This window comes from Anolis carolinensis, unplaced genomic scaffold, assembly GCF_035594765.1.
Source record: "Anolis carolinensis isolate JA03-04 unplaced genomic scaffold, rAnoCar3.1.pri scaffold_10, whole genome shotgun sequence".
Classification (NCBI taxonomy): Eukaryota; Metazoa; Chordata; class Lepidosauria; order Squamata; family Dactyloidae; genus Anolis; species Anolis carolinensis.
The window spans coordinates 15234178-15255956 of NW_026943821.1; the positions used below are offsets into that span (position 1 = coordinate 15234178).

At 41.5% G+C, this 21779-nt stretch overlaps 1 protein-coding gene across 1 annotated transcript in view; it reads left to right on the plus strand.

The window, feature by feature from the left end:
- Positions 1-2826: 2826 nt before the first annotated feature.
- Positions 2827-21779, plus strand: part of atp4a (ATPase H+/K+ transporting subunit alpha) — a 29012-nt gene continuing 10059 nt past the window's right edge. Inside the window, exons 1-14 of the mRNA XM_008117285.3 lie at positions 2827-4140; positions 6817-6948; positions 7754-7813; positions 8484-8687; positions 10079-10192; positions 10810-10944; positions 13471-13588; positions 15469-15737; positions 15893-16091; positions 17332-17441; positions 17867-18001; positions 18203-18395; positions 20767-20942; positions 21191-21327. Coding sequence (XP_008115492.2) covers positions 4129-4140; positions 6817-6948; positions 7754-7813; positions 8484-8687; positions 10079-10192; positions 10810-10944; positions 13471-13588; positions 15469-15737; positions 15893-16091; positions 17332-17441; positions 17867-18001; positions 18203-18395; positions 20767-20942; positions 21191-21327 — 1994 coding nt within the window. The 5' untranslated portion in view covers positions 2827-4128. The remainder of the gene's footprint in view (positions 4141-6816; positions 6949-7753; positions 7814-8483; positions 8688-10078; positions 10193-10809; positions 10945-13470; positions 13589-15468; positions 15738-15892; positions 16092-17331; positions 17442-17866; positions 18002-18202; positions 18396-20766; positions 20943-21190; positions 21328-21779) is intronic.

Below are 21779 nucleotides of genomic sequence, written 5' to 3' on the forward strand. Positions count from 1 at the left end.
ATAAGTGAGGCTTGGATAAGTGAGACTCTACTGTATATTCGGCATTTTAAAGCAATTGTGTTTCTCAAGTGTGAAGGGCAGGGAGGTTGGATGGCTTTATCCAAGCCATTGATTGCACATTTAACGTCATAAATTTCCTTTGTTATGTTAGAATACGTTGGGCTAGACAAATGTCCCTGTATACCCATGTGTCCATCTCTCTTTACATGTGTATACAATGGCCTCATGTGCGTCAGTTAATGCGGCATTTTGCTTTTCTGAAAATTATGGTGAAATGTTCCTATCTCCAAGGTGGTTTTCAGCTCCCTGGCATTGCTCCAAACATGCAACGTGAAACTGAGATAGAATTCTACTGGGCGGGAGAAACATTCTGACTGACATCCGAGAAGGCAAATTAGCAGCATGTGTATCTTTTTTGCTGTATGTAAATGGTCCCAGAAAGTATTGCTCCTTCTGCCTCCCTATCTCTCCTACCTTTGTATAAGGTCAACAGTTGATAAGCCTGGAGAAAGGTATACATTTGCAAGGAATTCTTGGTTCCAGGACCATAGGGCAATGCTAGAAGTAGCTACAAACGCCATGCTGGACCATTTTAGTTCAAGGTTCCCTCAAGGTCCTAATAAGGAAAGGGAAATAATGGTGAACCAGTGCTGCTTGGTGATTAGAGTACAGAACTGAGACTAAGAGGGCCAGGAGAAGCCTTAGCCCATGCACTCTTTTTCAGTCTGACCTCCCTTGCTCGATTTTTGTGAGGCACATGTATGTTTATGACAAAAAACATTATGGAATAAATGGGATGAATATAAAAAGAGAGTTTGTGCCCATTGAAAATTTAAAAAAAAGTTCCATGGACAAAATGAAGACAACCAGGAGCAACTTCTGGGCCACTTTGGTTTTTGCATCTGGGTGTAGACAAGCCCGCAGTGATATTCCATTAAAGCATTATTCATTCACCATAAACACACACTGGAAAGCTGTACTCTCTGCAAATCTATGGAAAAGTGAACATATACCGTATATACTTGAGTATAAGCCGAGTTTTTCAGCCCATTTTAGGGCTGAAAAACCCCCCTCAGCTTATACTTGAGTAAGGGTTCTGGCTGGCTTATATTTAGATTGGCTTATACTCAAATATACAGGTAATTGGAGTTGGACAGTCTTAAATTACAATTTTATGTTACTACTCATTAACCTACTGATGCTTCAATTAATATATTTTATTGGAATCTATTTTTATTTTATTTTATTTTATTTTATTGGAATCTATTTTTATTTTTCCACCCTTGTCTTATACTTGAGTCAATCAGTTTTACCAGTTTTTTGTGGTAAAATTATGTGCCCCGGCTTATATTCGGATCAGCTTAGGTAAAGGTAAAGATATCCCCTGATGTTAAGTCCAGTTTGTTGTCGAAGGCTTTCATGGCCGGGATCACAGGGTTGTTGTATGTCTTTCAGGCTGTGTGGCCATGTTCCAAAAGTATTCTCTCCTGACGTTTCGCCCACATCTATGGCAGGCAACTTCTGAGGATGCCTGCCATAGATGTGGGCGAAACGTCAGGAGAGAATACTTCTGGAGCATGGCCACACAGCCTGAAAGACATACAACAACCCTTAAGTCCAGTTGTGACCGACTCTGGGGGTTGGTGCTCATCTCCTTTCTAAATCGAAGAGCCGGCGTTGTCCGTAGACACCTCCAAGGACATGTGGCCGACATGACTGCATGGAGCACTGTTACCATCTCACCAGAGCAGTACCTATTGATCTACTCACATTTGCATGTCTTCGAACTGCTAAGTTGGCAGAAGCTGGAGCTAACAGCAGGCACTCACTCTGCTCCCTGGATTCGAACCTGAGACCTTTCAGTCTGCAAGTTCAGCAGCTCAGCGCTTTAACACACTGTGCCACTGGGGTCAGCTTATACTTGAGCATATATGGTAATCAGATTCAACCATAGGCTTCTTCTGCTCAGTGTGGTTTTAATGCTATGCAACAAACTTTCCTCAACCTTGCTTCTTCTCGGTTGCCATTTAGGCTCTTCAAGCCCTTCCATATATCCATGCATCAGAAGTAGTGCATTAACAGAAGCTGGCAGCTATCATCCTGATTCTGAGTGACACTTTTACAATACAATGCTCTACAACCGAACCTGCGCATGCCTCTTCTTCTCACCCTGCAAGCATGGCAGTGTCTCTGTTGTGACTGCGCCTTCGGGGACTGTGGATGATGGTGGTGGGATCAGAAGAGGAAGGAAAAACCCTCGCGAGGAGGGCTCGTTGGAGGATTTGTACAGAAAGAGAATTAGGGACCTCAATGGGGAGTCTTCTGAGGAAGATTCAGATGGGGAGTTTGTGGAAGAAATGGATGCTGGTGAACAGGTGGTGGCTGAGGAAGTGGGCACTGACTGGGCACGGGCACCAGAGATGCCTGGGGAATTGGGGCCCATGAATACTTCTGAACCTTGGGTATCTTCAGAAGCAGATCCCACTTGGTCTGCTTGGAGGAGGGAGGATGGATCCTCAGGTGTGCATGGTGTTGGGTGTGGGCAGGATGATTGGAATTCTGATGAATTAGGCACGCCCGATCCACGAGCTTTAGCTGTGTGGAGGTCTGACTCTGATTAAGGATTTGGGACACCTGCTCTTTGGGTGTTGGTGTTTGGACACCCAGGGAGAATTGGGATAAATTGGGAGGGTTTGGTCACTTCACTTTGCGTGTGGCAAGGTGTTGCTGGGCGCCATTGGGATTCCTGTACGTGTTTAAGAAGACTGGACTGGGTCTTTGCTTCAGATGTAAGTTTACCTGGGTTGCTCTGCAACGGAGGGCTGGAACTGTGTGGGTTTTCCTGGACTGCACTGTTATTACTATTTTTAGCTGCTGTTGCCTCCGTTGCCTTGGCTCTTTGTGCCATTTCGTGGACCTAGAATTGATGACTACAACCTCTGGACCCTGGACTGGAATTCAACCCTGTTTCTGCCTTCGCTCTCTGATTAGTCTACCCACGGCTCTTGACTTCTGGCTTGCCTCCTGACCCTGCTGCTGTCTCCTGTCCTGACCCTGGATCAATCTGATGACGTCTCTTCGCCTTGTCCCTTGAGCTTCTGGCATTACCTGCACTCCTGAAGCAGTTTGCTGCTGTTCCTGCTATTTCGACTCCGGACCGGTTTGACGACATCTTCTTGCACTGTCCCTTTAAATCCCCAAAGCCTGTTGCTTGCAACAGTAAGGGTTTGGAACCATTCTTTCCCTTTTGCACCGGCTCCAAGTTTGTTTGCAAGCTCTTTTGCCCGGTTTTTGTTTCTGTTTAGAGCTTTGTGTTAAAACTGCTAGCTTGTGACTCTTGGGAGTTTTTTGGGGAGTTTCCAAGTCTTTGTTTTGTTTTGGCTGCTTTTCCAAGCCAACTTAGTTTGTTTAGAGCTGAATTGAAGCACCTTTTGTTTTATCTGGATTATTTGCTTGGATAATCCGGTTTGGTTGCTAAAGCATACTTTTTGATATATTTTTGTTTGGACTGCTTTAAAACACTGAAAGTTAAGTGTTTAAAGCCATCTTTTGTGTTTGTGTCTATTTTTTGGGCTATCTCTTGAATAAACTCTGTTTTGCTCTCAAATTGGTGTCTGACTCTTGACAGTCTCCATGTGCTCCACAGCAACATGAGCAAGCATCCTTAAATATAGTTGTCTTTTCAATTTCTTCCTCCTTACATATTTAATAATTGTGCATACTACTTTCTGTGAATGGCATGCTCTGTATCCTTTTATACTAAGGGTTCCTCAAGGTCTTTAGCTTGAGTATCTGGGTGAGTTTGCTCCACGGTGAGATAACAGCGAAGGGGCATTTCAAGGTGAGGTGTTTTTTTCCCTGGCTGTTTGTTTTCTTCTTTGCAGGCCTGTCACCTCCTGGTATCCAACTACAAAAAGCACGTAAGAGGACCCAGCTCGGTGGCACTTGGAACCACCCCTCATTCCTGGGGGAAAGTGGCAACTCTGGGAATTTATAAAAGGAGGAAATCGAGGAAGGGTCACCTTTTACTCTGCTGTATTGAGTAGCATTTACAGCAACCTCAAATACACAAGACCCATTTGGGTCTCTCTTCTTGGCCTCAAAAAGGATCAAGACCAAGAAAGCAAGATGGGGAAGGCGGTAAGGATCTCTTTTTTGCATCTATATATATTCCAGGGAAAGGAGAGGCTTAGGCTTTTTCCAGCACTGTCCAGACACAGTCTTAACAAAGTAATTTGATCTGTAAGGTAGTATCTGTTATCATGTGCCTTCAAATCATTTCTGATTTGTGGAGACCCTAAGGTGAATGTATCATAGGATAGTTTCTGCAGATTTATTTTGAACTGTTTCCCCATTGCCTTCATCTAAAAGTCAGATTCACCCAGTGGGTTTTTGAGACTGAGCAGGGAACTGAATAATGTTTTCCCAGTGCTGATCCACTATCCTACATTGGCTTCTTCAACTTTGTCTCTTCTGCTCTAGTTATGAATACAGTAGAATCTCACTTATCTAACATAAACGGGCCGGCAGAACATTGGATAAGCGAATATGTTGGCTAATAAGGAGAGATTAAGAAAAAGCCTATTAAACAACAAAATAGGTTATGATTTTACAAATTAAGCACCAAAACATCATGTTATACAACAAATTTGACAGAAAAAGTAGTTCATTACACATTAATGCTATGTAGTAATTACTATATTTATGAATTTAGCACCAAAATATCACAATGCATTGAAAACATTGACTACAAAGATGCGTTGGATAATCCAGAACGTTGGATAAGTGAGACTCTACTGTATATTGATTGCTTTACTTCTACATTCCTATTTATTTTTAAGACAAGAGGCTAGCCGGAGCCCTGGGATATTACTGTTGTTCTGTTTGGTTGCCAAAAAATATATTGATTCCATAGCCTTGTCTGGTAAGGCTATAGCATCAATGTGGTTTTGGGGAGAGAGAAAAACACACAACTCCAGGCAAAAGATATTGAACAGTTTGTGACGGGTTGGGTCTGATGTGAGAAAACCATCAAAGAGATCTGGAATAGATATTCAGATTCTACCCATGTTTAATAAAGGTAAAGGTAAAGGTTTTCCCCTGACATTAAGTCTAGTCGTGTCCGACTCTGAAGGTTGGTGCTCATCTCCATTAATAAGCCAAAGAGCCGGTGTTGTCCATAGACACCTCCAAGGTCATGTGGCCGGCATGACTGCATGGAGTCTCGTTACCTTCCCACCAGAGCGGTACCTATTGATTTACTCACATTTGCATGTTTTTAACTGCTAGGTTGGCAGCTGATCCCTTTTGCTAATTTCAGGAAAGCACCAAAAAAAGCCACTACCAACATCGGCATTTTTTTTCCAGTGAGCATTATACGTACAAGTTCAGATGGCAGGCATTGCATTGACCTGTGTATAAGTCAGCTTAAGTTTTGAGGTCATTTTTTAAATTTATACTCAAGTATATATGGTATGCTTGTATAGGTGGTAGAAGCACAAAGGGAACGATCATGAAAGAAACAAGGTGCCATAGAAATCATTGCTTCAAGCTAGCAGATGTTGCCTACTGTTCCTCACTACGATTATATGAGCCTGAGGAAAGAGCTTCCAGTATTGCAATTCACCAAAAAGTCTTGGCCTTTGTTTTCTACAGTTCCAAGTGCCCTTTCTGCCTTGGAAGGTAGAGTGACCTTCAGCAGATGTTCCTCTTCATGGAACAAGCATGATTCCCTATTCGCTCTCTTTAGACTGTATCTGGCTTAGGGTCTTTGTCGTCAGTTTCTGAGAATGTGGGCTCTCAACATGTGGACAGTGGTGTTGTATCAAATAAAACCTCAAATTTTTATACAAATCCATCCAGTTACAGTAGAGTCTCACTTATCCAAGCTAAATGGGCCAGCAGAAGCTTGGATAAGTCAATATCTTGGATAATAAGGAGGGATTAAGGAAAAGCCTATTAAACATCAAATTAGGTTATGATTTTACAAATTAAGCACCAAAACATCATGTTATACAACAAATTTGTCAGAAAAAGTAATTCAATACGCAGGAATGTTATGTTGTAATTACTGTATTTACGAATTTAGCACCAAAATATCACGATATATTGAAAACATTGACTACAAAATGGCTTGGATTATCCAGAAGCTTGGATAAGCGAGGCTTGGATAAGTGAGACTCTACTGTATTTATGAGGAAACTAGGTGTTTGCCAAGTCAGGATTCCCACTCAAGTGGATTTTGTATATACCATGTAGTCCACTACTTTCAGCGACTGGTTGTCTGTTGTTTGGTTGATGTTTTCATGATGTTTTAATTCGACTGGTTTTTGTTGTTTTTACTATATTTTATTGTTTATGTTTTTCACTTTGTCTCTTTGTACCTTGTTTATACTGGGCTTGGTCCCCATGTAAGCTGCCCCAAGTCCCTTTGGGGAGGTGGTGATGGGATATAAGAATAATGTTGTTGTTGTTGTTATTGTTGTTGTTGTTGTCTAGGTTTCATACCTGATCACTCCTTCAGATTTGGTGCTAATCTAGTTGTAATTGTGTGATTTGGTAAACAACCATTGATAGATGGATATTATTTTGCATAGATATTGTTTTGGTTCTTCATATTTACTTCTTTCTTGAAAATTGTAAATATTTTATATTTATGCAAAATATCTGTAACAAAAGTTATCATGTTTATGTTTATTCTATGCTGCAGGCAGGGAGGAGAAAGAAAACAATGTTATAAAATAAACAAATAATCATGCAGATGAGTCTATTCAAAATATCAGAAATGTTTCCTTAGGGTTTATTTTCCTGTTTCAGGACAAGTATGAGATGTACTCGGTGGAAATGGAGAAGCACTCCGGTGGGGAGATGGATGTGAAGATCAAGAAGAAGACCAAAGGAGCAAAGAAGAAGGAGAAGCTGGAGAATATGAAGAAGGAGATGGTGGTGGTGAGTTTCTGGCTGTCAATGGTGCTGAGATACTTTCAAAGGTGTAACATGATTGAGGAAATGAAATCCTCTCACTTTCGTTTCCAGGATATTTTATTTATTTATATCTTTGTTTACTTCTTCATAATCCCTTCCACCATAATCCACCATTCACCAAGCAGGTTGTCTGAATTTTCTAAATCATTCAGTTATCTTTTTGAGCATCCTATACTTTATCTGATTACTGGTAAATATCTCTTATACTATGGGTGTGTCTACGTTGTAGAATTAATGCAGCTCAGCACCAGGAGCCCCCGGTGGCACAGTGGCCTTCAGTGACTTGAAGGTTGGGTTGCTGACCTGAAGGTTGCCTGTTTGAATCCAACCCAGCGAGAGCGTGGATGAGATCCCTCTATCAGCTCCAGCTCCATGTGGGGACATGAGATAAGCTTTCCACGAGGACATCTGGGCGTTCCCTGGGCAATATCCTTGCAGACAGTCAATTCTCCCACACCAGAAGCAACTTGCAGTTTCTCAAGTTGCTCCTGACACACACAAAAAGTTCAACACCACTCTTAACTGCCATGCTTGTAGAATCATGGAAGTTGTAGTTTTACAATGTCTTTAGTCTTCTCTTCGATCAAACTACAGGATTCCATAGTATTGAACCATGGCAGTTAAAGTGGTGTCGAACTGCATTAATTCTGCAGTGTAGTTGCACCCTATGCTCCTATACCTGTTCATTGATTTTACAGAAACATGTGATAATACACTACCATTAAAAGAAGGTCGATCTCTTCATCTTGTGCCTATTCTGCTTTTTTAGGATGATCATGAATTGTCTGTGGAGGACTTGGAGCTGAAGTATCGAACCAGTGTCACGAAGGTAATGCCCTCATTTAAAACAACAACAACAACAACAACAACCAGGGAGTGATAGGGTTGTCCACATTTATTATTAGGGAGGGGGCATTTTAAAAACTGCATTTTATTTTATGGGCCAACACAGCTTAATAATATGCTAGTTTGGCCCCAGATCCATGTATATACATATCTCCAGGGCTCGTGGTGGACTGCATCCATGCTACCAATATCTGTTTGAGAGATGTCCGAACCTGGAAATAACCAAGCCCTCACTTTCAATTTTTTTTAAAAAATAACTTCATCCTTTTGATGAACCAATAACATGGGCTTTGCTATAGAGAGAAAAAGTAAGCACTATAATTTCCTGCTTATTCTGACTATTAAAAAGAAATTTGATGAGATATGGCAGGCATCAAAACAAAGGGGGATTCACATGCAACCTGTGGTCCATGTTTTGCGTTCATATTTCACTCACAAAGGGCCTCTCAAGACAAACCCTATATCCCAGGAGCTGTTCCCAGCTTTTCTGTTTACCCCTGATTATCTGGCAATGGGGACTCATATAATCCAGCTCAATGCTGAAAACCTGGGATCTGATCCTGAGATATAGGGCCTGTCTGGAAGGGCCCAAAGATGAGCATTTTAGAAGATGATTTTCTGATAGTCCTCTCTGCACATTTCTTTGCTTCCAGGGCTTGAGCAGCACAGTAGCAGGGGAGATCTTTCTTCGCGATGGTCCCAATGAGCTGAAGCCCCCCAAGGGCACTCCCGAGTATGTGAAGTTTGCCCGTCAGCTGGCCGGAGGGCTGCAATGCCTCATGTGGGTGGCAGCTGCCATCTGCCTCATTGCCTTTGGCATTCAGTGTGGGCAAGGGGATCTTACGAGTGCAGACAACGTAAGTACCAGAAGAGGACTGTGAAAGAAGAAAAAACAGTGGCAAGGGATCAACCTTACAATTAGTGGCATTTATGTCCAATCTGTCAGCTGATGACAATGGAGCTCCTTCACCACTTTTACATAACAGCACCTCCATGAAGATAATCAGGCATGGAGGGACGTGACAGGTCCAAGGTTGCCGAGTTTTACTCATGGCAGATCTCTAGATCTGGGAGACAATACAGGAGCAATTTGAGAAACTGCAAGTAGCTTCTGGTGTGAGAGAATTGGCCGTCTGCAAGGACGTTGCCCAGGGGATGCCCGGATATGTTGATATTTTACCATCCTTGTGGGAGGCTTCTCTCATGCCCTTCATGGGGAGTTGGAGCTCACAGAGGGAGCTCATCCACGCTCTCCCCAAATTTGAACCGGCAACCTTCAGGTCAGCAACCCAACCTTCAGGTCAGCAGTTCCGCCGGCACAAGGGTTTAATCCATTGCGCACAAGGGGGATCCTACTTTGCTCCAACTTTGCCTATCCCTTATAATTGACCATGTCCATTCTAAAGTTCTGGTTATTGGCACTTTGAACCCGTTGATGGAGCATATTGAACTGGATTTTAATTTTTGTGATTGTTTTAGTAGCATTATTTTATTATATTTACTATGTTTATTATGTGTAACTTTGTTGTATGGTTTGCTTTTGACAAGTCCTCTCGAGGAGATAGAGCGGTATATAAATAAATATTATTATTATTATTATTATTGACACAACGACATTGTATGACACAGCAAACAAGATAGATATGCTGGATTTCGTATCACAAAATCACAAGTCGAACACTTCCCAAGCATTTAGAATTGTGTGATGTATTTTCGGATGATGCATGCAGATCCCAGTAGGGTGGCCTATTACAGTTGGCAGATCGTGATTTTGTCAATGTCTATTGTTTCCAAATGCCAGCTAAGATATTTTGGCATGGCACCCAAATTACCACTGGGATGATGATGATGATGATGATTATTATTATTATTATTTACTGATAACAATAAAAAAAGGTCCAAACTGGGGTGGGGGGTAGTAATTGGCCAGAATCAAAACAGTAATTGACTACTATCCATGGCTAGAAGTCGTAAAAATATGATGTGTAGTCTGCCAGAAGGCTCAGAAGCCTAAACTGGCCTCTACCACAACTGCCTTCCCCTCCCTTTACCAAGGCATATGTCTGGTGCTAAACCAATCTGGCATGAAAGCCAGTTTGGGTTTTCCCAAGAGCACAAAATGATTTGCATACTCCAAAAATGATATTTGCAAATAGGCAATGAAAGGACGTAAATGGGACAGTATGGAAAAACTGGAGACCAACAGTAACCTTTTTGCTTCTTTGTCCATCTTTGCCAATTTATGTAGCTCTACCTGGCTATTGCCCTCATTGCTGTGGTGGTTGTGACCGGCTGCTTTGGGTACTACCAAGAATTCAAAAGCACCAACATCATTGCAAGCTTTAAGAATCTAGTGCCACAGGTAAAGAAAAAACCCTGAGTACTACCGTGTTTCCCCAAAAATAAGACAGTGTCTTATATTAACTTTTGCTCCCAAAGATGCTCTAGGTCTTACTTTCAAGGGATGTATTATTTTTCCATGAAGAAGAATTCACATTTATTGTTGAACAAAAAAATGAACATTTATTATATACTGTAAGTAGCTGTCATCACAAATCAGCATAACCAGACAAACTGTGAATCCTATCAAGAATTTCTTGTTACTACCAATATTTCCATGTACAACAATCTATGGTTCGTACATTTACTGATCCTGAATTCTCTGGTGTTCTGTTTGGCGGACATGCTTCCAAACCAAAACTTTACTAGGTCTTACTTTCAGGGGAGGCCTTATATTTAGCAATTCAGCAAAACCTCTACTAGGTCTTATTTTCTGGGGATGTCTTATTTTAGGGGAAAGAGGGTAGCACAGTGGCAAATGAATGAGAAGGGTAGTGTTAAGGAATGGGTGGGTGGGGACAGGAAGAGTTGTAAAGTGGTGCAGTCTGAACATAATGTTAAATTTGAATATTTTTTTTAATACTAGAACCCAGATGATAGTCTGATTCCCAATATTTTTCTTCTTTCTCCCAACCACAGCAAGCCACGGTGATTCGAGATGGGGACAAGTTCCAGATCAATGCCAACCAGCTAGTCGTAGGTGACCTGGTGGAGATCAAAGGGGGAGACCGGGTGCCAGCAGACATCCGGATCATCACTGCCCAAGGGTGCAAGGTACCCAAGTCCTGTATGGGGACAACTGATGTTCATGAGAGTTATTGCATCATCGTGTGAGAAAAATGTGCTGCCATTGCCCTCTGCTGGAAGAACATCTTGTGAAAGGAGAGAAGAGATCTGTTGTCGAAGGCTTTCATGGTCGGGATCACAGGGTTGTTGTATGTCTTTCAGGCTGTGTGGCCATGTTCCAGAAGTATTCTCTCCTGACGTTTCACCAACATCTATGGCAGGCATCCATAGATGTGGATGCCTGCCATAGATGTGGGCGAAACGTCAGGAGAGAATACTTCTGGAACATGGCCACACAGCCCGAAAGACATACAACAACCCAGAGAAGAGATTCTTTATATGTCATTTAGTTACTCGGTGTACAAAAAAGCTATCCACATACGATCAATATTTACATTTACATCACATATACATGAGCCGTGGTAGTGCAATGGGTTAAACCCTTGTGCCAGCTGGACTGCTGACCCGAAGGTTGGGTTGCTGACCTGAAGGTTGCAAATTCAGATCTGTGAGATGGGGTGAGCTTCCGTCTGTCAGCTGTAGCTTGCGGGGACATGAGAGAAGCCTCCCAGCAGATGGTAACACATCTGGGTATCCCCTGGACAACATCTCTGTAGACAGCCAATTCTCTCACACCAGAAGCAACTTGCAGTATGTTCTCAAGTCACTTCTGACACAATAAAAAAATCACATATACATTGCTAGCTCCCTGTACACACACTATATTCATATAATGAATATAAAACTACTGTATATACAGTAGAGTCTCGCTTATCCAACGTAAACGGGCCGGCAGAACGTTGGATAAGCAAATATGTTGGATAATAAGGAGAGCTTAAGGAAAAGCCTATTAAACATCAAATTAGGTTATGATTTTACAAATTAAGCACCAAAACATCATGTTATACAACAAATTTGACAGAAAAAGTAGTTCAATACACAGCAATGCTATGTAGTAATTACTGTATTTATGAATTTAGCACCAAAATATCACGATGTATTGAAAACATTGACTACAAAAATCCATTGGATAATCCAGAACGTTGGATAAGCGAATGTTGGATAAGTGAGATTCTACTGTACTCGAGTATAAGCCCTCTTTTTAAGACTGAAAAAGCCCCCCTCGGCTTATACTCGGGTGAGGGTCCTGGTTGGCTTATATTTGGGTCAGCTTATACTCAAGAATATATGGTATATTTATTATTTTTCTCTATCATTATTGGTATCATTACATTTATTATTTTTCTCTATCATTGTTGCTACTACAACATTTATTTTACTCTAGTTTTATTATTAATAATACATGTATTATTTCACTCTGATCTTATTAATACTTGTATTATTTTCTGGTATTTTATTATTACTATTTTTATTATTATTATTACACGTATTATTTTACTCTATTATTATTAAAAGGATGCATAAGGGCATTTACATTGAAGAAGATGAGAATAATGATTTGATCAGAGTTGGACAGTCTCATCTTAAATTTGAGCTTTATGTAAATATTCAAAAACATTTAACCTACTGATGCCTCGATTAATGTAATTTTATTGGTATCTATTTTTATTTCTGAAATTTACCACCCTTGGCTTATACTGGAGTCAATGTTTTTCCCAGTTTTCTTGTGGTAAAATTGGGTGCCTCGGCTTATATTCGGGTCAGCTTATACTCGAGTATATACGGTATGTGATATACAACTGGATAGCAAGCTCTCTGTCTATGTATATCATACTAGCTGTGCCCGGCCATGCGTTGCTGTGGCAAAGTCTGGTGGTATGAGAAATAAAGTATTGAGGAATTGGTGGTAGTTAAGGTAAAGGGTAAAGGTTTTCCCCTGACATTAAGTCCATTATAAATGGGTTATATAGCTGTGTGGAAGGGCCTTGAGTCTACACTGCCATATAATCCAGTGCAAATTAGATAATCTGTGGAAGAGACCTAAGTGAGGCCTAACTGTGCCTGTCCCCTGGGCTGAGTGGGTTGCTAGGAGACCATGTGGGTGGAGCTTAGCCTTCTAACTGGCAGCAATTGGATAAAAACAATTATTCCTCTCTCTCTAATTAGGACTTTATTTTTCTTTTCTTTTTGTAGTATGAACGTAGAGGCATGGATGAGGGGTTGTGCTGCCGAGTTTAGTGTTTCTGGGATGTGTAGTTTTGTTGTTTTGTCCTAGGCAGAAATTTCATTACCCTTTTATATATATAGATAATTCTGTAATCATCATATTATCATAATGTTGTATAATATTCAACAGTGAGGGGCAACAAGTAATTCTCTGGGTATTGTTGAACTATCATCCAGCATAGCTAGTGGTGAGGATGATGAAAACTGTATTCCAACAACATCTAGAGGGCTTTAGATTCACGATTCACAATACACAGTATACATCAGATTGAGTCCTGATCTAGTTATATGTAGAATGACTTCAGTTGTTCCCTATCGATGTAGTGTATATTGTTTGAACACATTTGGCTTTAATGTATGTCTCCTTTGGGTTATTTCTTTCCCTAGGTGGATAATTCCTCTTTGACGGGAGAATCAGAACCCCAAACAAGAGCCCCAGAATGCACCCACGAGAGTCCCTTGGAAACCAGGAACATTGCCTTCTTCTCCACCATGTGCTTAGAAGGTAAGAAGGAGTGATTTCTGTAGAGAGAAAACTGGATTCATATGGAAAGCTGGTTCATGATCACTCCCAGTCTCTGTGGATCCTCAAACAAAGTTTGCAGGAGAAAAATATGGAGATTTCAAGTGCAAACGATTTGGAGGGTGCCATTTGTCACCTTGGCAGGAAAATATTTCTTTGAGGGGATGAAGAATAATGAATATTCATAGGGACAACCAAACGCAGCGCCCAAACAAGAGTCAAAGAACATGAAAGGCACTGCAGACTAATTCAACCAGAGAAATCAGCCATAGCAGAACACTTGATGAACCAGCCTGGACACAGGATATTATTTGAGAACACAGAAATGCTGGACCATTCCAACAACTATCATGTCAGACTACACAGAGAAGCCATTGAAATCCACAAGCATGTGGACAACTTCAACAGAAAGGAAGAAACCATGAAAATGAGCAAAATCTGGCTACCAGTATTAAAAAACTCTAAAATCAAAACAGTGGATGCGAACCAACACTCTGAGGGCAGAGCACAGCTAATGACTAACAAAGGATGCCCCCAGGCAAGAGACAAAAACCCTTCCAATGCTAATTAGGGTGATTAACTGAAACATTAATGCTGGCTTCCCAGTGACAAAGGACTCTTGCCACACCCTGGACTCTACACAGATATATATTATTTCCTTTCCTTACTTAGTATATCCATACCTCACAACCTCTGAGGATGCCTGCCATAGATGTGGGCGAAACGTCAGGAGAGAATACTTCTGGAACATGGCCACACAGCCGGAAAGACATACAACAACCCTGTGATCCCGGCCATGAAAGCCTTCGACAACACAATGAATATTCTTCATGTTCCAAAGATGAAGATCTGCCAGCCTTGTGGACCAAACTGCACAACAAACCTATTTCTTCTTCGGATTTGCCTTTTACAAATGTACCTGAGTGTCTTCCAACTTTGTCAAAACTGAGGAAAAGGTCCATAATACTCACCAGAACTCACTGAATGATGTGAAGACAGCAGTAAATTCAAGATGAGTCCAAGTTGTCTTGCCCATGTAGACTTGTCCTTGGTTATGTTGTGTATGAAACCCATCCCATGCTTTGAAAATGTAGGACTGAAATGGCAGAGAAAGGTTTGAGGAAATGAGACAAAGGGAGTTCCAGTGGCTGTAGAAAAAATGACGTTTATTCTCAATGGCCAGTGAGAATATAGCAATATAGACCCCCCTCCCCCCTGTCTCCAGGAAAAAGGGTAAAATTACAAAGAAACACAGATCCTTATATACTATTTTGGCCTGCCTCTATCTATGTCACATAGGTATTATCCATCACCAATTAGTGTCAAAGAAGTCTTACTGTGCACTTACTAAAAAGCTATCTTTGCATTTTCCTAAAATATAGACTACTTTCAAGACCTCTAACCCTCCATTAGGTGTTATCTCTGGAATTTCCTATCTCAGCTTTTAGGGGTTCTCATTAATTAAGGAGTTCCCACTTATCTTAGCTGTCAGAGACCCATTAGCACTCCCCTCATGGCACCAGGTCTTATCTTGACATCCCAAAAAGCCTTAATTTGTCTCTTGTCCATTAGCTTATCTATTCTTGTTGATACTTAACATATGTCTCTGGCACTCAGTGAACTTTCGTCTTGCTATGGGTAGACAGTTATTTTGCTGAGCAGAGTGTATTTTTAAGGCTACGCACACAATCTGCTGGTGATTACATATTTTTCTATTTCTAACATGATTACATTCAGTATATAGTTTCCAATACAAGTATTATATTTTCCCAATACACCTTCATCAGGACCCCAAAGCAAAATGTGCAAAATGATCCTGCATGTCTACTATTTTTGAGCAATGCCCTCTTTTCCACGCCTAGGCACAGCTACCGGCATCATCATCAACACTGGTGACCGCACCATCATTGGACGTATTGCTAGCTTGGCTTCGGGAGTGGAGAATGAGAAAACGCCCATTGCCATCGAGATAGAGCACTTTGTGGATATCATCGCTGGATTGGCCATCTTTTTTGGTGCCACCTTCTTTGTTGTTGCTATGGTGATCGGCTACCCCTTCCTCAAAGCCATGGTGTTCTTCATGGCCATTGTGGTGGCTTACGTCCCTGAGGGTCTTCTGGCAACGGTCACGGTAAGTATTGCTCTCCATCCACTTAGGTTCCTTTCCAGGTGTACTAGATGGACAAGTGACCTAATAAGACAGCTCCACAGGTCAATATACCATCTGATATTTTCATCCCAAGTTATGTGCCTTCCCTCTCCACCCTCTCATTTTTCCTTCTGCAGGTATGTCTTTCCCTCACAGCCAAGCGTCTGGCCAGAAAAAACTGTGTGGTAAAGAACCTGGAGGCTGTAGAGACACTGGGCTCAACTTCTGTCATTTGCTCTGACAAAACTGGAACCCTTACACAGAACCGTATGACAGTCTCCCATCTTTGGTTCGACAACCAGATCCATACAGCAGACACAACAGAAGACCAGTCAGGTATAAAGCCTATATTTAGCAAAGAGAGTTATCCCACAAGGATGCAAGACAGAGTTGGCTGTTGAGGCAGCGTAAATCTATCTTGAAAGGGGGAGTGGCTTTTTTATTTTACCCGAATACTCTAAAAGCACTAGATCCTGTCTGATCTTGGAAGTTAAATAAGGTCAACTCTGGTTAGTACTTGGATGCTGAGAAAATAACTGGAGAAGCCACCTCTAAGTATTCCTTACTTAAGAAAACACTATGCAATTCATTGGGTTGCCATATGTTGACAGTTGACATGAATGTGTGTACACACATACCTTTATTTATTCAGAGCCTTAGGTAAAGGTAAAGGTTTTTCCCTGACATTAAGTCCAGTCATGACCAACTCTGGGAGTTGGTGCTCATCTCCTTTTCTAATCCAAAGAGCCGACGTTGTCCGTAGACACCTCCAAGGTCATGTGGCCGGCATGACTGCATGGAGCCCTGTTACCTTCCCGCCAGAGCAGTACCTATTGATCTACTCACATTTGCATGTTTTCGAACAGCTAGGTTGGCAGGAGCTGAGGCTAACTCCGGGCGCGCATTCCGCTCCCAGGATTTGAACCTGGGACCTTTTGCTCCGCAAGTTCAGCAGCTCAGCGTTTTAACATATATAATGTATAATCTCAGAAATCACATGCTGGCCATAGGTGGAACAAGACCTAGTGAGGATTTGAGTCACTTCTTTATTTGTCATATTTTTGCCATCCTCCAACTTTCTGTCTCCATCTCCATCATCTCCAGTTCAATCTTCTTCTCAATCTTCATCTCTGTCTGCCTGTCTCTCTCTCTCACACACACACACACTCCTCCCACCCCAACACTATCCAGTCTCTTCACTAAAACTTGGGAGGAACATCTTGGTATTGAAAGCCCTCCTCCCATTGTCATCTACGGGGATTTTTGAATTTTTAATTTTAGAGGTTAAAGAGCTGTAGTTCCGTGAAGTGGTGTTTTCATAGTAGCTACCCAAGCATTCCAAGCGCTGTGAATACCCAGCACTGGTCACAACTGATGTACAACAACCTATAGGGCTGAACTTGGGCAGAAATAACATGATGCTTTAGATGTTGCTGGGCTACTGTTCTTGGCATTCCTCACCACTGACTATACTCAGCAGGGATAAAAGGACTTGGTGTCCAATAGATCTGGAGGGCTGTATGATTCTAAGCTCTCTCATAGAACCTTGTTGGAAACCATAATCCTCTCCTTCCAGGACAGAGTTTTGACCAGTCGTCAGACACATGGAGAGCTCTCTGCAAAGTGGTCAGCCTTTGTAATCGGGCTTTTTTCAAATCAGGCCAGGATGATGTACCCATTCCAAAGGTAAGAAATATCCAAGGCAAGTGAATACGGGTGTTCTTCCTATCTCCAGACAATGCCTTTAGCAATTCCATACTTTGGCTGAAGCTATTTAGACATGGATCTACTCAACATCTGTCTGGGAGACCAAGACCCACAACCTTGACTTCAACTACCCATCCTGCTTGATAACCTAAATTGTGTCTTTTATTATTACCTCCACCCTCCAAGAACAGGCATCATATTGATATATTTTGCTGTGCTTTTTAATATTTAGAGGTCCTTCATGAACAGAAAGCTGTACTTTGTTTGGTGTATATCTGTGGCACTGCTTGGAGGCAGAAATCTAAAAATCATGCTGTGTTTACTCCATTCATGCAAAATGCGAATGGTCAGCATTTCAAGAGTAGTCATCAGTGTCCATGTTGTTGTCCTTTTCCAACCTGCAGCGGATCGTGATTGGAGATGCCTCTGAGACCGCCCTCCTGAAATTTTCCGAAATCACCCTTGGCAATGTGATGGAGTACCGGGAGCGCTACAAAAAAGCCTGTGAGATCCCCTTCAACTCTACCAACAAGTTCCAGGTTAGCAGCTGCCACTTACTTCTCTGGGTTCCGTGAACTGGATCAACTACTGAGACCAAAAAATGTTGGTAAAGTCCTACCAGTTCGGGATTGTATCCCCTTTCCGGGCTTCAGTTTTGCATCACTCAAATGGCCGTTAACACGAGTTACCTATTTTTCTAACAAATCCTCATGTGCACCCATGCTCTCCTTTTATTGCAGCTCTCCATCCATGAGTTAGAGGACCCTCGAGACCAACGCTACTTGCTGGTGATGAAAGGTGCTCCTGAGCGCATTTTAGAACGCTGTTCCACCATCATGATCAAGGGTCAAGAGTTGCCCCTCGATGAGCAATGGAAGGAAGCTTTCCAAACAGCTTACATGGACCTTGGTGGACTGGGAGAACGTGTGCTTGGTAAGTGGGGCAGGGCCACGGCAAAGAGTGAACTGGGGACTCCACAAAGGGAAGTTCTGTGCTCTGGCAGGGCTGGTTCAAGACTTAAAAGAGGTCTTGCTAAAGTACAGTTTTGCAGGAAGCCCTCTGTAACGAATTTATAAAGACTGCCACCAATTTGTAAAGAATTTATAAAGACTAACACCAATTTGGAAAGATGCAGACCACCAAAGATGCAGGGAGATGTTTACTTTTACTTTAAAGGGTAGCGTAGCTTGGTTTAGAATATATGCGACAGAGGCTTAGATGTTGGAAGAACACTAACAAGTTTATTCAGGCACAAGCTTGATGGTTACAATGTTGTTTCTCACTTAGAGGTATTCTTATTAACAGTTACAATACTAGAGTGAGATGAATCAACTCTCTAAAGTATCACTTCTTTTACTTAAAGTAGTGAAAACTTCTTCCTCTTCCACTTTAAACCGTTATTTCAATGGATTTCTGTGAGTCCAGCTGGGATTGGTTCCCAAAGTCTGAAACCTGGACTATCCAGTGACTTCAAACCACAGTCACCCCTGTGATATACTATCACAGATTCTCTGTGCCTTACCAGGACACAGACTACATTAAATAAGTCACCAAACTTATTTAAAACCAACTCAAAATGAACAACTGAGTCTCCTTGATCCCATCAACCTGGAATCAATCTTCCCTGTGCCTCATCAGAGCACAGACTGCCCTTCTTTTTTAAACTCTGCACTTCTTCAACTAAACGGCAGTTGGCTCCACCTACTTCTCCATGGCAACCAGCCTCTGAGTGCTGAGATGCAATAACTGTAATACTTACCCTTTTAAAACATAAGCACACAATTAAACATAACATCTGTAAACCAAAATTCATACTTCATTACACCCTCCTTTATTGAAGTCCCTTCGGGGCCTATCTGGCAACAGCAATACTCTTGTGAATAGCACTGAGCCAACTTTTCAAATGCCCCATGATTCTTGGGAGGGAGGCTAACATCAGTAGCATTGCAGGAAATAATAATAATAATAATAATTATTATTATTATTATTATTATTATTATTATTATTTTATTTTTGTATGCCGCCTCCATCTCCCCAACGGGGACTCGGAGCGGCTCCATTTTATCCTACTTTATTTTTAACTGATTTATATGTTAACTGAGTTTTATGGTTTAATGTATTGTTTTGTTTAAAGTGACTGTTTTGTATAAATGCTGTTTTTACTGTGTTTTTATTGCAATATGTTTTAACTTGTTTAACTAACTTTATCTACTTGTTCTGTATCTTCGGGCCTGTGTCCCGTTTTGCCGCCCTGAGTCCCTGCTGGGAGATGGTGGCGGGGTAGAAAAATAAAGTTACTTACTACTTACTTACATGGGGGCAAGCCCAATACAATCATATAATATCATAAAAACAACAGTTAAGACATCAAAGAATACATTTAAAAAACAAATTAACAAGTCATGATTTAAAATAGACACAATTAAAATATTAAACAATCATCCGAGGTGTTAAAAGGTCCAATATAGAACAACAGTCTGGATGACAGTCAAACTGATGAAAAGAGTGTCTATTACAGAATAGAACATACATCAAATAGACACGACAAGCAGGGAAGATAAATCTGAATGGAAATCAAACTATAAAGTGAAATTCTAAAAGACAACCCCAAGTACCCTTGCTCTTATCCTGATGGTTAGTACAGTATGACTCCCATAACTTCAGGACTGGTACCTGTAGTGTCACCTACACACATCTAACAAAATAAAACTTTCTAGGTCTTTTAGGTATGGTATGCTTTTGCTAGATGTTACCTCTCTAGCAAGACTCTACAGTGACTTCCAGCAGTAATTCATTTCAATGCAGTTTGCTATTATCCATGGTTTCCTTTTTCATGGTAAGTTCAGGAACATATTCCTCATGGATATGGAAGTCATACTATACTACAACTGATCCTGGCAACCAGGTAATTGGCCACCAGGATTTTACAAGATTGATGTTGCAAGGCGCAGCCCCATGTCATTAAGCATCCACCATGGTTGCTTAGAGCATATCATTCAGGTCAAAAACACCATACACAACACATGTGTCCAAGAACACTTCTCATGGTAGTTATCTTGGTTTGAGATTTGCCTATGAACTGGAGACAGGAGGCAGAGCCTAAAACTCACATCCTGAGTTCTGGCAACCCTAAACAAAGATAGCCTTGAATCCAGGGAGCTTGAGGGGAGAGGATACTTACAGATGGAAGCAAGAAACACAAGCTCAGTGGTCTACTCTAGCAGTAACTCTGAATAATAGTAGAAGAGTCTTGGTGGGATTTAAGGAAAGGAGTAGGTCTCACCCTGTTCTCTCTTGCCCACAGGATTCTGCCACATTTACCTTCCCCAAAACGAGTTCCCTCGTGGCTACAACTTTGACTGCGATGAAATGAACTTCCCCACCAGTGGGTTGTGCTTTGCAGGCCTCATCTCCATGATCGATCCGCCTAGAGCCACGGTGCCAGATGCCGTCATGAAATGCCGCACCGCAGGGATCCGGGTAAGCTGCTGTCTATTCTGAGAAACTTACATTTCTAGGGCAATCCCTCCACAGGAAACTCATTCAGAAAAACTACCCTAAAGGCCTGAAAACACCTGGGACATAAAAGACTTGTTCTTGCTTCATTTCACTATGTTTTGTGTTAGGCTTATTATATATATGAAGATGAATTGATAACGAAAAGTAACATCTTGCCCAACTTTAAGAAACATTCTTTATCCTCTCTTCCTGCATCCTACCATTCCCAGGTCATCATGGTGACAGGAGACCATCCCATCACTGCCAAGGCCATTGCTGCCAGTGTGGGCATCATCTCAGAGGGCAGTGAAACAGTTGAAGATATTGCTACTCGGCTACGTATTCCTGTGGAACAGGTCAACAAGAGGTGGGCATCTAAACATGTAGTCATCCAGTTTTAATACAGTACCCAACTACAATGTCACAGCTATCATTAGGGTCCAGGACTTTTAAAAATAAACTTGGATGGCATGCTCTCCAACTGTTTGTATTTGGCAAGGAGACCTAGTAGATACTCTAAAGACACTAAGTCTCTTCTGATCTTGAAACTAAACAGTGTCCACCATGATGCTGCTTTGGACTACCCTCATAATCATTTACTGTTGGCCACAGTGGCTGTGACTTCCAGGAACTGAAGTCCAAGTTGTTTGAAGATCCAAGATGTCTTTACCTCTCTGTTATCAACTATCTTCCTTGATTGTTAATAATCCTTGAATATGTTACCAGGGAATATGGTACAACCAAAGTGTTGAGAATCTGCAATCTGTTAGGCTCAAAATGACCCTCTTTTTGTGAGGTAGATTCCCAAGAATATAGCAG